This window comes from Hyperolius riggenbachi, chromosome 1 (assembly GCF_040937935.1).
Source record: "Hyperolius riggenbachi isolate aHypRig1 chromosome 1, aHypRig1.pri, whole genome shotgun sequence".
NCBI lineage: Eukaryota > Metazoa > Chordata > Amphibia > Anura > Hyperoliidae > Hyperolius > Hyperolius riggenbachi.
The window spans coordinates 464,901,735-464,918,374 of record NC_090646.1 but is presented as its reverse complement, the minus strand read 5'-3'; the positions used below and the strand labels follow the sequence as shown (position 1 = coordinate 464,918,374).

Below are 16,640 nucleotides of genomic sequence, written 5' to 3'. Positions count from 1 at the left end.
ACAAAAAAATGAAGTCAGGGGGAGGGAGGAGTTCCTTTATGGGCTCAGAGGTCATTTACATTTTTAATTTATTTCAGGTGTTTCCAGTTTCGCCGGAGACATACAATGTCTCAGCAGCAGCCGTCCTGGAGGACGATGGGAGAAATTAAAGTTTTATACATACCTGGGGCTTCCTCCAGCCGCCTTCAGGATAATCATTCCCTCATTGTCCTCATCCGCCACCTGGATCCTCTGCTTTGAGTCCAGGTACTTGAGCCAGTCAGGCGTAGTGCGCATGCACACACTCCGCCGCCTGGAGCATACTACACCTGTGCAGCACTATTGCGCAGGTGCAGAATGTTCCTGGCTGTGGGAGCGGCATGTGGCCGGACAGCGCTGACTGGCTGAATTACCAGGACTCATAGCAGAAGATCCGGGTGGTGGAGGACAGCGAGGGACTGATTAGCCTGAAGGGGGCTGGAGGAAGCCCCAGGTATGTATAAAACTTTACTTTTCATCCGTCTCAGTTACCCTTTAATTTGTAGTCACCAAACCAAATTTTAACAACATATCAAATTATTTGATTTCATCAGCAAAGGGAGTGCATACATTTGCATAAATCAGCATCAATGCAGAATTATTTCCATCTCGTTGACCATCTCTATTAGTGACACAGCTACACATCAGGCTTTATTCTTACAGCATAGATGTTATTTAGTATATATAAGAGATTCCTGTGTACACATCATATAAACAGTCACAATCAGATATGTATATCTGACCTTAAAAATACGGGGACTGCTTTATTGAAGCAGCACAAGTAACTAATTTTGATTGGTTTATTTCATTTTTGTGGACTAAGCACAGCTATTACTGTATATATACATTATTTTTCATGACTATTATCTGAGAAATAGAACATTTTATCATATTTTCTATTTTAATTACAGTTACAAATTCATTAGGAGTCGGAGTCGGTGCATTTTTTCCCGACTCCAGGCACCCAAAATTGCCCGACTCCACGACTCCGACTCCACGACTCCGACTCCACAGCCCTGTTATCAACAGGATCAATACATTTATTGTTCCAATATAGTGTGCGGAACCTCATTACTACTTTTTGGGGTATGAAGGCTGACAATTTCCTTTTAAACAATGCAAGTTGCCTGGCTGTCCTGATCCTGTATCTAATAGTTTAACCATAGACCATGAACAAACATGCAGATCAGATGCTTTGACTCAGGTCTGATGAAATAAGCTACATCCTTGTTTCAGGTGTGCGATTCAGGCACTACTGCAGGAGCTATGCTAGGGATACACAATGCAATTTTTTGACAGATATACTGTAAGATCGATTTCTACCATGTCCGCTCTGATTTCCAATCAATTTTTCATAAAAAAGTGATCGCAAATCAGATCGGATATGGTGGAAATAATCTGAAAGTAAATGTCAGAAAATTGCATTGTGGGAATTCAAAGCGTTAGTGCAAGTGCCACCTAGATCAGTACAAGTCTGCATACCACCACCCACTGCTGTTTTTCAGATAAAGCAAGATGTGCATTCTCCACTCCCTACAAGGAGCTTGTCTTCTGTAATGATGTTGGTAGTAGTGAGCTAGTCAGTACTAGTCCTGCTGCGATAGTTTTTACATTTGGGTTTTGCTGATCTTGAAAATTAAACAACAAGTCAGAAAGATGTGCAGGAAATTGCGAACCAAAGATGGGATGAAAACAAAGTAAATGCAAACATAAGTACAGTACAATATTATTTATACAATTTTTGAGTAACAGCTCCCACACAGTGTTGCAAAAGTAATGTGAAAGCAATTCAAATCCTTATGAACTTGCAGGAAAGCTTACAGGAATCCAAAGGGATTTATGGTAAATTTTGTCAAAGGAAAGGAGATGGCTCCATTGTAGCTGTCTTCCAGGCCTTTCAGCTGAAGAAGTGCAAGTCGAATCTGTGAAAAATAAAAACAAACATTCTCACTCTAATCCAACTATGTGCCGAGCACAGATAAAAATTGATACCTCACATTCAAAGGAGTCCTTCACACACTGAAAGAATTCAGCCATTCCCCAACTCATGTGCCACATAGTGCTAAATATTGATGGGTCAAGGACAGGCATGGGAAAAAACTTGGCCCTCCAGCTGTTAAGGAACTACAAGTCCCACAATGCATTGCAGGAGTCTGACAGCCACAGTCATGACTCAAAGGCAAATGCATTGTGGGGCTTGTAGTTCTGTAACAGCTGGAGGGCCGAGTTTGCCCATGCCTGGTCTAGGAGAACTAATGGAGAAGCACGTGATTTGTTTGATCACCTGATCGATATGCATGCTGAAATCAGCCTGTGGTTTAAAGTGGACCCAAACTAAAAAATACAAGATTTCAGAAATAAAATCTATTTTCTAAATTATAATAATAAATAGCAGCCTTTTTTCAGCTGTACGATGACAAATATAAAATATTTTACATTTATTGGAGAAACCCCTCCCTTCCCTTCATATTGCCGGCAAATAATCCAGCAAACTGGTGGAGTAGGAGGTGTCCAGCAAAGAAGGAATTGCTAATGGCTGCCACCTGTGTAGCCCTAGTTATGCAAAGAGGAGGGTGAAAAGCATGCACTAAATGCTCATAGGCTTGAAGGAGTGTTTATATTTGTATGTGTCAGAGTGCTGCAACTAAATGTTTTGAATTAAAAAAAAATAATGTTTGGTTTGGGTCCGCTTTAAGGCAGCCAACAGATCTCTCCAATCAGAGATCTGTTTCGATCTATTGGCTGCCAAAATAGGTTTAGCATTAGTATCAGTAAAATATATTAAAAAAATACAAAAACAACCGACATCAGAATTACCACTGCTTAATAGTAGAATATCGGTAGCTTTGCAGATATTCTACTAGCAGCCATTTCCAGTGCCAAAATTTCTCTGGTGCCCTTTTACGCAGCATTCAATCTGGAAACTGATGCTGCACCCCAAAGGAAACCCTGGATAGATTAATATTTTGTTTCAATCAGAATGATCTTAATCATTTGCTCACTAACGAAAAAAAATTAACAAAAAAACACCAAAATGGGTAGTCAAGACACCTATACTACTGTCTATTATGTACCCATTTTGGTGCATTACCAACATAGCACAACTACTTGTACAGCAAAGCAAAAGATAATTGCAGCATATAAAACAAAAAATTAAATGCTTTAACCAAACTTAAAAACTTTACAATAAAATGCCATCTGGAAAACAAGGGAAAAAAAAAAAATTACTTGATGCCAGTAATCCTGGTCTTCATTCAATGCAATCTGTTCCTGCATCCAGGCAAGGTTTTCCTCCAGGTAGTTCCGCAGACGCTCACAGTATGGGGTTTCATATTTATAAGGACCACAGTAACCAACCATTGTATTCATCCAGTGCATATAGATAAGCTGAAAGGATTTATAAATAACTGAGATAAGAGCTTTGTGGTTTGTCATTTGAAAGAATAATTTTCTCTCTTTGTTACCCATCTATGGACAAGCAGAAATAGTTGGCAAAGGGTTGAATATACTATACCACACCGTACAATGGTCAGTAATTACCTCAAACGATACTATGGCCTCAACCCACTAAGCTTTATCAAACGTTTGATAAATTTACCCCATGGGTAAAAACTAATTTTGAATTCACTAAGGTGTTATAGATTTATTGAATGTTTTATCGATATTTGATAAATATACAACACCTTAGTGAATTCAAAATTAGATTTTACCTATGGAGGTAAATTATCAAACGTTTGATAAAGCTTAGTGAATTGAGGTCATATATGTTCAAAGTATCAAACAAGAACATACTGGGGCCTGTAGCAGGGTCATAATGGCCCATAAACACAACGAGGGTTGTCTATAGACCTCAGGAATCACTGTTAATCTCGGGGAGTCACAGATCGTAGGAGGTCCATCAAGCCTCCAATCATAATCCAGTCCATACACAATCAATCGATTCCGGACTCAACCCTTGCACGAATAATCTTCAGAATGTATTGTAATGTATGCGGTTATACAGCAGACAAAAAAGCACAACGTTGTGCTTTTTTGTCTGCTGTATAACCGCAACGTTGTGCTTTTTTGTTTGCTGTATAACCGCATACATTATTACAATAAATTCTGAAGATTATTCGTGCAAGGGTTGAGTCCGGAATCGATTGATTGTGTATGGACTGGATCATAATGGCCCATACTCATGAGCTACAAATGTAGCTAGTCGCTAGCACACGGGAGCGTGTGCGCGACAGATCGGTGACAGCTGTCGCCGGGTCCCTTCACATACACACTGCAGAAGAGGGATTATTCGTGCGACAGAAGCCGTCGCTGACGTTCCTCCCCCCCCGCCGGAAACTCTGTGCACTGCCTATTGGTTGCTGTCGCTAGTCCGCATACACACGCGGACTAGCGACAGTTGTGGCGGCAACTGTCGCCAGGCGATTGACCGCGCCAATCGCCTGGCGACAGCAGCGACGGTTCGGGCCCCCCACGCAATACTCACGGGCGTATGGGGCTTTAGTCTGTGAGCTCCACAGGCACGTACACAGGCTATAATTTTTCAAGTGACTGGTCCGTCAGACCCTCCCGCAGGGCGGTCGTTCTGACAGTTGCACGCGAGTACAAGCTAGCGACAGACTTATAAGACCTTTTTGACTGATCTGCTCAGCGGATCAGTCAAAAACAGTCTTATCAGCCTGCCGACAACTTGTACTCACGTGCAACTGTCGTCAGAACGACCACCCCGCGGCAGGGTCTGACGGACCAGTCACTTGAAAAAGTATGGCGTGTGTACTTGCCTTTAGAAGTGACAACCACCTATTTCAAACGTTACCAGCAGCAAAAAACATTTGAATGTGCACACAGATTCTGTCTTTACTTTCTTTGTTTAGTTAGCACCGACTGATGCAGTTTGCATACAAACTATGTTAAGAAGGAACCTACGGTACCTATCGATTGTTGACTGGGTTTTGGGTTTCTATCAATAAAAATGTAGGTGCCCTGAGGAAAGAGGCAGAGAACTCCAAAAGCAGGGTCATCCTGCGCATGCGCTGAAGACCCAGACTGGACTCAACTGAGCCCGTTACCGGGGCTGGTCGAGGCTGAACCGCAAACTGCAGGGAGGGCACTGAGGGACTCAGACATGTTTATGAGCCTGGAAGAAGTCCTAGGTAAGTATTGATTTTAGATATGTTTAGATATTTGGTTTACTTTAAAGTGGATCCGAGATTAACTTTTATACATTGCATATGTCATTTAGCGGTTACCATCAGTATTATCAGATTGTTTTAGAAGGGTAAAGGTCCGTACACACGCCAGACTGGAGGCAACGACGGGTCAGTCATCACCTCCCGCTGGGTGGGCGTTCCAACGACAGTCCGGCGTGTGTACGCACTGTCGGCGGACTGATACGGCTGTTTGAGTGATCCGCCGGACCAGTCGTTGCCTCCAGTCCGGCGTGTGTACGGACCTTAACAAACACTGAGGAGTGCAGGTGGTGGTGCACAATAATGTTTCCATAAAAAAAAAAAAAAAAAAAAAAAAAAAAAAAAAGCAGCTAAGTGACCTAGAGACAATATTTAGACTGCCAATATATCAGCCACTTCGGTCAATCATCATAAAATGAAAATATATTTCTTGGCTGCAAAACCCAGTGTCATGGGGCAGATTCTTTTTGGTTACATATCTAAAAAAGCATCACATAACAGCAAGCTGCTGGCAGTGACTGGAGAAACTCCACTCTGCTGCATCAGCACACCACCAGCCAAAGTCTATTAGATAAAACAAGGCTATAGGTCAGGTGTCTGCACAACTCATTGCTCAGTACCAACTACAGACTAGCCTGGTAGGCCAGCTGTGAGTACTAGTCCATCTTCCACAGAACAATGTTTCAAGTGAAAGGCTACCTTTTGTCTAAGCCAGGCAAGGGGTGGAGTGTTGACATTCAGTGCTGAAAGGTATAGTGCACATAGTGCTGCTGTGCTGTCTCAATTCCAGGTTGTTGTTTTTTTGTTATTTAACTTTGGTTTTAGATAGTGCGATAGGTGGTTAGAACTGTTTTTGGGATTTTTATTCCCTTCCCATGTCCCCATGAGCATGATTTCCCATCATTTCTTTCCCATAGAAAAAGGTGTGGAACAACAGGGACACCGAAAAACAAAACAAAAACAACAACAACAAAAAAAACACATTTTCTAACCACTTTTAACACTAATATAAAAAAAAAAATATATATGTCTTTAAAGTGCAAATTCTGACTTTAAATTTACATTTATAAGAGGATTTCAAATACAAAAATCCACCACATTCCATGAAGCATTATTTAAAGTGGATCCGAGATAAACTTTTACACATTGCATAATTGTGTTCCTTTCATATAGTTTATACGGCATTCCTCAAGCCAAATACTGTTTTTGTTTGAAAACTCTAATTCCATATAAACTAAACAAGCCTCGCCCACAGCTTTTCAGAGAGCCTTGGCACTGTAGCAAGGGCTTATGGGAGCTCAGACTGGGCAGGAGAAGGAGGTTACTAGCCATTGATTTCAGAGGCAGGGAGGAGAGGGAACTGAATTTACACACAGGCAAATTGATAGCATATCCAGCACTCAGCCTGTGACAAACAGAACATGGTTGCCCTCATTGTATCACAGGAATAATAGATCATAAACTTTTGAAGCGGTTTGCAGCTAGATATGCTGTGTAAACTATCTAAACTTTAGATAAGATACATAGACAAGTTACTTGTTCTAGTTAGTTTTTCATCTCAGATCCGCTTTAAGTACAACTATCCTTAAAGAGAACCTGAACTGAAAATAAAAAAGTCAAAATAACCATCCACACGTCATACTTACCTCCTGTGTAGTCTACTCAATCTCATCTCCTGCGTCCCATTTGTCCACTGTGATCAATGGAATTCTCTGTCAATTTTAAAAAATGACCATTACTCCATAACAGCTTCCTGGTCAATACTGTTAAACTGTAATATGACCCACTTGAGCCATAGGGAAACATGGACATTACCTTGCATTTAGTTGTAACTGACAGCTGCTGATCTATAACTGACAGCAACTGGTATATTTCAGTTCTGACAAAATTTTGTCAGAACTGGAAGGGATCACTGTAAGAAGAAAATGGTGAGCTTCTGAGGAACTGACGGTGATGTAAGTATGTAATATTCATTTGCAGCTACGATAAGTGTTTATTTTAAATAATTTTACTTGCTTCAGGTTCCCTTTAACCCCCTTGCTGTTCTAACTGTGACGGCAAGGGGGCGGCGCAGCACTTTTTTTTTTTTTTTTTTTTTTTTAAATCCTGTAGCGAGCCCAGGGCTCGCTACATGATAGCCGCTGACAAGCGGCATCCTCTACCTAGTTCGATCGCCGCCGGCGATCTTTGCAAGCAGGAAATCCCATTTCCGCCATGGCGATGGAGCGGGATGACATCATGGACGTGGGGTCGGCACGACGGGTAGCGGCGAACTGGCGGCGATCGGGATATGCACGCAGCTAGCAAAGTGCTAGCTGCGTGCTGAAAAAAAATAAAAAAAGCTGAGCTCGGGATAATCGACAAGAAGGTTAAAGCAGGAGGATTAGCCATACTATGCCAGGAAAAAAAAAAAAAATGAATTTTATATAGTAAATGAAGAGAATTCTGTTCCTGTGGGAACCATGTCTTTTGCCCACAGTTAGAAGCTAAATACTGTTGTCATTTCTTCCCTCCTCCAATTGCTGAGTCACCTCAGCCTTGCTTGTAAACACAAGTGAGCAGAGGATCATGTTTCAGCTAGGCAGGGAAATAAAGGGAAGAGGAGAAATATTATAGATAAAAAGAACCCCCAGCATGCAACTGTTTGGAAATGGCTATTAAAGGGCCAGTGCTCATAAGGTATGTGATAACTCCAAACCATAACAGCAGAAAAAGTTTTGAATGCAGGATTAGCAACTTTATCACTTAAAGAGACACTGAAGCGAAAAAAAAAATATATGATATAATGAATTGGTTGTGTACTATGAATAATTACTAGAAGATTAGCAGCAAAGAAAATATTCTCATATTTTTATTTTCAGGTATATAGTGTTTTTTCTAACATTGCATCATCCTATAATATGTGCCGATTACACAACACTCAGCATTCAAAAATGAGTCTTTCAGAGCAGTCTGTGAACTAATGACCTGTCCTCTGCCAGAGGAAAAGTAAATAGTTCAATTACAGTTGAGATAATAAAAGTCAGATAACAGCCCTCTCCACGACTAAAGGTGGCCATACACTGGCCCGATTCCCGGCCGTTTCGACAGCAGATTCGATCCTGGGATCGAATCTGCTGCCAATCGTTCGCGGTAAACGCCGCCGACGATCCGATTTCCTCCCGAAATCGGATCGGTCCGTCGATCGCGCCGTGCGGGAAATTACCCTCGATCGCCCGCGGGTAAAGTGCGCGTCGCTAGCGGCGGCCGATCCGATGAAAAATACATTACCTGATGCGGGCTCCCGGGCGTCTTCTCCGCATCTTCTCAGCACTGCACCCGCTCCATCCCGGCGCTTCCTGGGTCACTGCAGTGACCCAGGAAGTTCAAATAGAGGGCGCTCTATTTGAACTTCCTGGTCACGGAGTGACACAGGAAGCGCCGAGATGGAGCAAGAACAGAGCGGTGCAGCGTGGAGAAGATGCCCGGGAGCCAGCGTCAGGTAATGTATGCGCAGGGGGAGGACAGGCGGCAGGAGCAGCTGAACAGATTGTGATCGGTTTCAGGCTGAAATCGATTCACAATCGGTTTGCAGTAAAGGCAGCCATACGATCCCTATCTGATCAGATTCGATCAGATAGGGATCTGTCAGCTGGTCGATCTGATGGCACATCGACCAGTGTATGGCTGCCTTAAGTTAGTCGGAGAGCTTAATAGCTTTTTTGCATAGAGATAACAACTGGAGTTTCTCAACTCTTCCTGTACTGGAAACAATTAGACTGATGTATCTGATCTTAATGTTTTTTTCTTAGCTGTACTACACATACAAATCATAATATCATTTTTTTTCGCTTCAGTGTCTCTTTAATACACTCAGACCAGTTGCTGTTGAAATTTGATTTTAATGGTGACAATCCCGATTTAATGTAAATAAGATAGCAGCACAATGGTGAATACACTTACCCTCTGGGAGACAGCAGCTTCAGCCACTCCAGCAGCATAGGCCTGAATACTGTCATTATACTTGTCATTGGTCTTCAGCTCTAGAACAGCCCACCTAGGATAAATAGTAAAGGTTTTACCAGAATGTTCCACTACATTGCAGAACCAAAAAGGAGGAACAACACTGTGTCCCATTTTACTCAGCACTTCCTTTTAGGTTTTGAAAAATTAAAATCACAATTACTTCCCTTTTTAAAAAAAAGAAGAGCAAACATTTTATGTATTGTACAAAGACCTAAGGAACTCAATTACACAAAACAAATTTACTAAAAGGCAAAGCTCTCAGTTAACACTGTACAGCAACTTGTAAAAATGTACTCTGCTTTCACAAGTAAATATGGTACCCATACCTGAACCATGCTCCCATTTCATAGTTAACAGTTTTTAATACAGCTAATTAGGCTGGAAAGTCTTTCATGTACTAGATTCAATAGCACACTTCATAATCTGCATTGTAACATAACTTTCACCACTGAATTACCTTTCAAATGTGTAGATTTAACTTCCAGCTGAGTGCCTAAAAGTAGACTAGCACCATTTCTCTAGAATGACAAGCTTATTAAACCAAATAAAGCAGCAGCAGCTCGATTAACACACAGATAATCAAGAAGAGTGGCATGGCGTGAATTAATAAAGATACTGTAGAGCAATACGTACACAAAGATGCCATGATAAAGAGATTTATTCCAAGTGTTAAAAAAAACAAAATCTTCCTTCCAAGAATGCTTGTAACTCACAACAGTGAACAAACGTCCCATTTCCAGGGCTTACTATTGTGCAAACATGATGCAAGTTAAGCAAATTCAACTTTACATAATTTGCTCCATGTGAAGTGGAATAATTAGAGAGGGCAGAACCAGATTTAATCAGCCCAGTGCAAAGCTCCAGTTCATCCCCAGGTAACTCCACTCCTAGCATAATTTAAGCAAAGAGCTCTCTCTGTTCACTTTTATTGCTTTGACAAGGTGTCTTTAGCAGATCCAAAACCTTGGACTTGGCTTCTGCACCAACAATTGTATAGATGTACCTTAAAGTGGCTATAGGGAGAGGTATAAAAGAGAAAAAATGAATGCCCCACTATTCAAGGTCAGTTTCCTGGCTGTCGGTCTGATCACTCATGTATATAGATTTATGCTTGTTGCGATTCAGGCTCTACAGGCTCAGCAAGACAGCCAATTCCACTCTCACTACTGCCTCCCATGAATCCCTAATTTCTGTAGTGCTGGCTTCTCTACAAGCTCATCGACATGGGGCATAAACTTTCTCCAACTTGGAAGGCTGTCACTGGAAATCCGCACCGTTGCAGTCCTGATACCCCCCCCCCCCCCCCCCCCCTTATCCTTCGGCGTCTCAGCTCTGACAGGTCTCACCCGTTCTCCTGCACGGTGTCTTGTAGCGCAGCCCAGGCCACAGCATCAGGCCTTTTCTCCGCAACAGTGCTCAGCTTCCCACTCTCCGGGTCCAGGATCACCGACACCTCCGAACTCTGCGCTTTCCCCGGGGAGGGGACCAGAGCCAAAACCAGCAGCAAGCACCAAGCAGCCATCTCTGCACTCTGCAGGCACGTGATAGCTGCGGCCACAGAGGTCATGTGATGCCTTTAGTCAGCTGATTACAGAGGGGCGGGGCCGAGTGAAGGCCTCTGGAACATGTGCACAAGAAACAAGTAGCTGTAATGTTTGTACATAGCTGCATTAGCAATAGACGCACTGCACGCTATAGGAGTGAGTAGTAGGCCCGCCTCGCAGTAATGAGTCTCACCTGATAGGTCGCTGTTGCTGCAGCTTTCTCTGTTCCTTCCAGGCGTGCTGTGGGTGGAGTTTGCTGTACTCAGCTTGCAGCGTGCCGAGAGTCAGCTGATCAGCAAGCAGCCCAGTGCACGGGGTAAACATCGGCCAGCTACTCGCTACTTATGACCCTGATGTGTAGCAGGAGAGCATCACTCCATAGAGAGGCAGAGCCATCCAGGGGAGCGAGCCAGCTACTAGCACACGGGTAATGTCTGCACCACTTACAGCTTTGTCCCGCTTTGTTCGATAGTTCCTATAAAAGCCATCTGTGCATTATTCCCCCGACTTCCTTCAGTTGCCTCTGTCAGTCAGATGTTTAGGGCTCTATAAATAAAAGCACTTTTTAATTTTAACCTAGTAACTTTTTTTTAATTGATTTGGCACTTAAAAATCTTAAAATAAATGTTCTGCTTGTATTAAAGTACAGAGGGATTCTAGAGCTGATGATGAAAACTTCGGCACCTAATACCTGGGCAAAGAGTATCTGCAGTGTACAGCCGTGTCAGTACCTTGTTGTGTTTGGGGTCCTAGCTACCATACTGCTGCCTGTGTACACACTTGGACCTAATCTTTAGTTAGCCATACAATGCCCAAGATCAGCCTGCATAGTATGGGATAGTTCACTCCCTGATTGATCGGATAGCAGTGAGAGCTTGTTCACATCTAGGACGTTTTCGGTTTTTTTTATGCCCGATTTTTAAAATCGCTCTAAAAGCGCTTGTGCATTGATTCCCTATGAGTGAGTTCACATCTGAGCGGTTTGTTTCTGATTTGCTCAGCAAAGCGCTGCCTGTACCATTTTCTGAGAATTTTTGCTCAATGGAAGGTATTAGGCAACATTGCAAAATTGAGGCTGTATAGATGTGTCACTAGCTTGCAGGCTAGTGATGTGTTCTGTTGCTGGGGGGGGGGGGGGGGGGGGCAGAGTGGTGCAGTACTGGGGTTTACATGGGAGCTGTGTGATTGATGGCCGAATGGCCATGGGGAGGCGAGGGATGCTGTTCACATGCAGGATTCTCAGCAGAGGTGGTCTTATTGCCCACCTCAGCAAAGTTTTTTTAATCTAAAGTGCAAGGCCATACACAAATCAATATTTCTGTTTGAATCTGCTGGGGATTGATACCACAAAAATGCCTGATTAATCAATTGAAAGTATTAGTTGATTGAGGGGGGAAGCAGCCATTGATTAGCGGGCCCTGGCATTGCAATAAACAGGGAACTGCTGCAGTTCAATTGATTTTCCAATGGATTCTCTGCCAGAAACTATTAAAATCGTTCTGCAATTTATGGTAGGAATCAATTTCTTTCTGAGTCAATCGTTTGGGACCACTGGGCAGAAATCTATATGTGTATGGCCTGCTTTAGAAACCATTTATATGGCAGATAATTCTAGGGTATAGGACTATTAGTTTGATTCAGGTTAGGCATAAGGGTGGAGGTATCAGCAAGGAAGGCAATTGGATAAAGATTAGGCATAGGAGAGGGAAGAGAGTAGGGCTGGCCATACATGTATTGATCTTTCGGGAATTTTTGATCAATGATATAGAATCAGCATATAGGATACATTGCCCAGAACATGCTCGATCAATAAACTTTTGACAGTTTACATACTGAATGAATGATTGTATTTGTGGGAATATCTCAGTTGTTGGAGCAGCGAGGATAGCGATGGCCACATAAACAATGTGCTGCATAAAGTGGTACAAAACTAGCTGTTCAAACAATTCTCAAGACGTTTACCTCTAAAATTAAAGATCAAATGGTCAGTGTGGTAGAATCCATCAGGCTTTGTTCACATCATAAATCGCCAGTGCTATGAAGAGTTTTTTCCTCCACTTTTCCCTGCGCCTTGCGCTTAGAAAGGTGCTTTTCTAAGAGCTTTTTCACAACGATTCACTCGGGAAGTGAACTCTTTCACCCGGTAATGAATAAATACTATGTATTTATTCATGAAAGCGCTATACAAAGCATTTTTCAAGTGCTTTGCGATTTCCCGAAGGGATCTTGTCACATGCTTCTAGCATATGTACACACCTTTTTTTTTGTGATGATGGGAAGCAAGGACTTCGCAGCACTTACATCTTTGGATTTCACACAGGAGGTGGAAATGCGCTCTTGTCAGGCAGTTCAGCTGCCAGCCAAAAGCACCATTTTGGTGCAATGTAAACAGTGGCGTAGCTAAGGAGCTGTGGGCCCGATGCAAGTTTAACATGGGGCCCCCCAAGCACTCTATACATAATAATTGATAAGGCACCCCAAAATCTGCCAATGGCAACTACAGTGTCAGAGGTGCAAGAATGGAATGGGAAACAGTTTGTTAATGATTACCATCATTGAAAGCATCTATAGACGTGATTATTATGAGCACAGGACCAATAGAGAGCTAATACTGCTGTTGAGGGAGAGCCCTTCTGGGCCCCTCTGGACCAAGGGCCCCGATGCGGTCGCAACCTCTGCAACCCCTATTGCTATGCCCCTGGGTGTAAATGCAACTAAATGACAGCATTTGTAACACCACGTGTGTCAGTACTTGACATGCAGTTGTGTTATCTAGCATCAGTAGTGTTAGCCGGCATCGGGCCACACTCAGATGTGAATCTATAGAGCGGCTACCCCTACACTGCCGGTACCATGCACTATCAGGCAGCAAGCGTCCAGGTGGTGCACAGGAGCAGCTGACAGGTGGTGTATTCACCGTATTCGCCTCCTGTGCGAAAGAGGCCTAAATGAAGAGTAAGCAGGGGTTTTTTTGCATTCTGTCACAGGCTGTCACTTACTTGTCCACCGTTCATTGACCCATCATAGTATGCAAGAAGCTTTTCAGCCGAGTGTTCAGATTCAAGATACTGTCTGACCTACAAATCTGTCCACAAAACCTGTCCACCCTACATTTCCGATCTTACTCAGAGGTTCACACCTAGCCATTCACTCCGCTCTTCCAATGAACTTCGCCTGACTGCCCCCCGTATCACCCAGTCCCATGCACGCCTCCAGGACTTCTCAAGAGCTGCTTCAACCCTATGGAACGCCCTACCTCCACCCATTAGGGCAGCCCCCTCCTTCAACATCTTCAAGAAGGCCCTCAAAACTCACCTTTTCACTCTGGCCTACCACCCCTCACAAGTGCTCTAAACCCACAGCTGAACTCTGGTCCCCTACCTTTCGTGTACTTACCTCTCCCTCTAGATTGTAAGCCTTTGGGTAGGGTCCTCCTCCTTTTGTGTCCTACCTGATCATGCACCTCCATTACTGTAAACCCATGCTATGCATCTGAGTGAACCTAACTTGCCTAATCTCCATGCTCCATCCAGTGACTGACTAAGCAGTACCTTGTACTCATACTGTGCTGTATGATCTGGTCTTTCTTGTATTCCTGTATTGTCATTTTGCTGTATGTCACCCCTAAATATTGTCTGTAACCTAAAATAATGTCCAGCGCTGCGTAATATGTTGGCGCTTTATAAATACAATAAATAATAAACCTATTACCGCACTAAAAATTAGAATCGCCGACTAGTGAGGTAAATTACCGAACATCTACCTCATGCGCAAAATCTTTAGTGAATTTGGGGAAAAAAAGTGTAAAATACCGAATGAGGTATTTTACCGAACAAATTGTTTTTACCAAACTGCCCTTTGTGAATAGAGCCCAATGTGGCAAAATAATTGATCCCTCAACAATCAGAATCTGATCAGAAAGGGATTATTTCTTACTGCCCACAGCACATTGATTAGTAAGTTTTTCAGCAGGAAATCTATTGAAAATTGGTCTAACTGCAGCATTGCGCTATATGATGTAGTGCAATGTTATGGCCCATCGATCAACTACTACACCTACTCCTGATCAATGGAAATTTTCTGTCCTCTCCAATTGATTGATTTTTTTGGGGGGTCAAAATTTGATCGACCAGACATGTTGGGGCAATAGATTTCTGGCAGATTAGAACACTGCTGGGAATCGAACAGGAAAATCGATAAGGGTCCTTTCATACTGCATCCATTGCATTCCGGCACAATGGGCACAATAATCGCAAAGTGATGCAATTTTATTTCAATTGTATATTTACATTGCCCTATCATGAGGGTGGCGGTTTCCATCAGAATAACGTGCAGCATGCTGTGCATATACCAGACAACTTCCGCATTTTCAGTGGCAGTGACACATACTTTAATGTACTGTATGCGTCGCATTGTACTCCTTACACGTGATGCAACTTTTCATCACAGTTGCATATCAATCCTATCGCAATGTAACATGCATAGTGTGTAAGCTGCCTAAAGCCTGGTACACACGTACAAGGCAAGTCGCTTGGCAGATATTGGAACTCGGTCGCTCAGGTGACAGTGCCGGGCTGACGCTTTACAGATGCGTCTGTTGCTATGCGGTGTGGTGGACAACAAGCAGCATGCGATGGAACAGCTTACCATAGGAGGGATAAGTGGGGAGAACTGCGCTCAGTAGTCAGTCTGATGTCGGGGATTGTTAAAGATTCCGCATGCCAGATCTTTAGCAGACATTGGGCTCTATTCTCAAAGACTTCCCGCATGCGGTAAAGTACATGCGGGAAGTTTGCACCCAAAATACCGGCAAGTTGGAATTCTCAAAATGTTCCGCATGTTTTTTCCGCATGCGGAAAAAGTGTGATAAAAGTGCGGGATTCATGCGGTAAAATTTCCGCAAAAGTCGGTATTTTCCGCAATAAAAGATCAATTCTCAAAGATGTTCAGGCGCATCATTTCTTCGTTAATTACCGAATTTTTATCACCTACAAGTAGTAGGTGATATATTCCGCATCCCATTGACTTTAATGAAGTGTGGAGGCTTAAAGAGACACTGAAGCGAAAAAAAATATATGATATAATGAATTGGTTGTGTACTATGAATAATTACTAGAAGATTAGCAGCAAAGAAAATATTCTCATATTTTTATTTTCAGGTATATAGTGTTTTTTCTAACATTGCATCATTCTCTAATATGTGCAGATTACACAACACTCAGCATTCAAAATGATTCTTTCAGAGCAGTCTGTGAACTAATGACCTCTCCTCTGGCAGAGGAAAAGTAAAAAATTAACTAACAGTTGAGATAATAAAAGTCAGAAAACAGCCCTCTCCACGACTTTGAAAGTCGTAGAGCTTAATGGCTTTTTTGTATAGAGATAACAACTGGAGTTTCTTAAATCTTCCTGTACTTGAAACAATTAGACTGCTGTATCTGATCTTGATGTTTTATTTCTTAGCTGTACTACACATACAAATCATAATATCATAATTTTTTTTCGCTTCAGTGTCTCTTTAAGGGCTGTGCTTGGTGGACTTTAACTTTTTTTTTTTTTAAACACTTTTTCATGCGACCTTTTTACCGCATGATTCCCGCATGAATAATGCCTGTTTCCGCATCTTTTTTCCCGCATGCGGAAAATATTAGTGAATGTGGAAAAAATGCGGAGTTTACCGCTGGCGGGAATATAGCGGTAAAATTTTGCGGAACTTTTGGCTCTTTGAGAATAGAGCCCATTGGAGGGTCACTATACACACCCTGGATTCATGCTGGATTCTCCAAGGCAGTCTTTATTTGCTGAGTTTAATCCAGTGTATCGGGGATTTTTACAAAATCACATCGCTCCAGTGTGCACACACACATAGCATTACATTAGCAAGAGT

General features: G+C 42.6%; 2 protein-coding genes across 2 annotated transcripts in view; one reads left to right on the top strand and one right to left on the bottom strand.

Annotated features, from left to right (window-relative positions):
* Positions 1–10,863, bottom strand: part of PLBD2 (phospholipase B domain containing 2) — a 46,450-nt gene extending 35,587 nt beyond the window's left edge. The window contains exons 1-4 of the mRNA XM_068239682.1: positions 10,556–10,863; positions 9,147–9,240; positions 3,247–3,405; positions 1,840–1,940 (exon numbers count right to left, since the gene is read on the bottom strand). Coding sequence (XP_068095783.1) covers positions 1,840–1,940; positions 3,247–3,405; positions 9,147–9,240; positions 10,556–10,776 — 575 coding nt within the window. The 5' untranslated portion in view covers positions 10,777–10,863. The remainder of the gene's footprint in view (positions 1–1,839; positions 1,941–3,246; positions 3,406–9,146; positions 9,241–10,555) is intronic.
* Positions 10,864–11,037: 174 nt separating this feature from the next.
* SLC8B1 (solute carrier family 8 member B1) overlaps positions 11,038–16,640 on the top strand; it is a 102,091-nt gene continuing 96,488 nt past the window's right edge. Inside the window, exon 1 of the mRNA XM_068239660.1 lies at positions 11,038–11,180. The gene's annotated coding sequence lies outside the window, so the exon portion shown is untranslated. The remainder of the gene's footprint in view (positions 11,181–16,640) is intronic.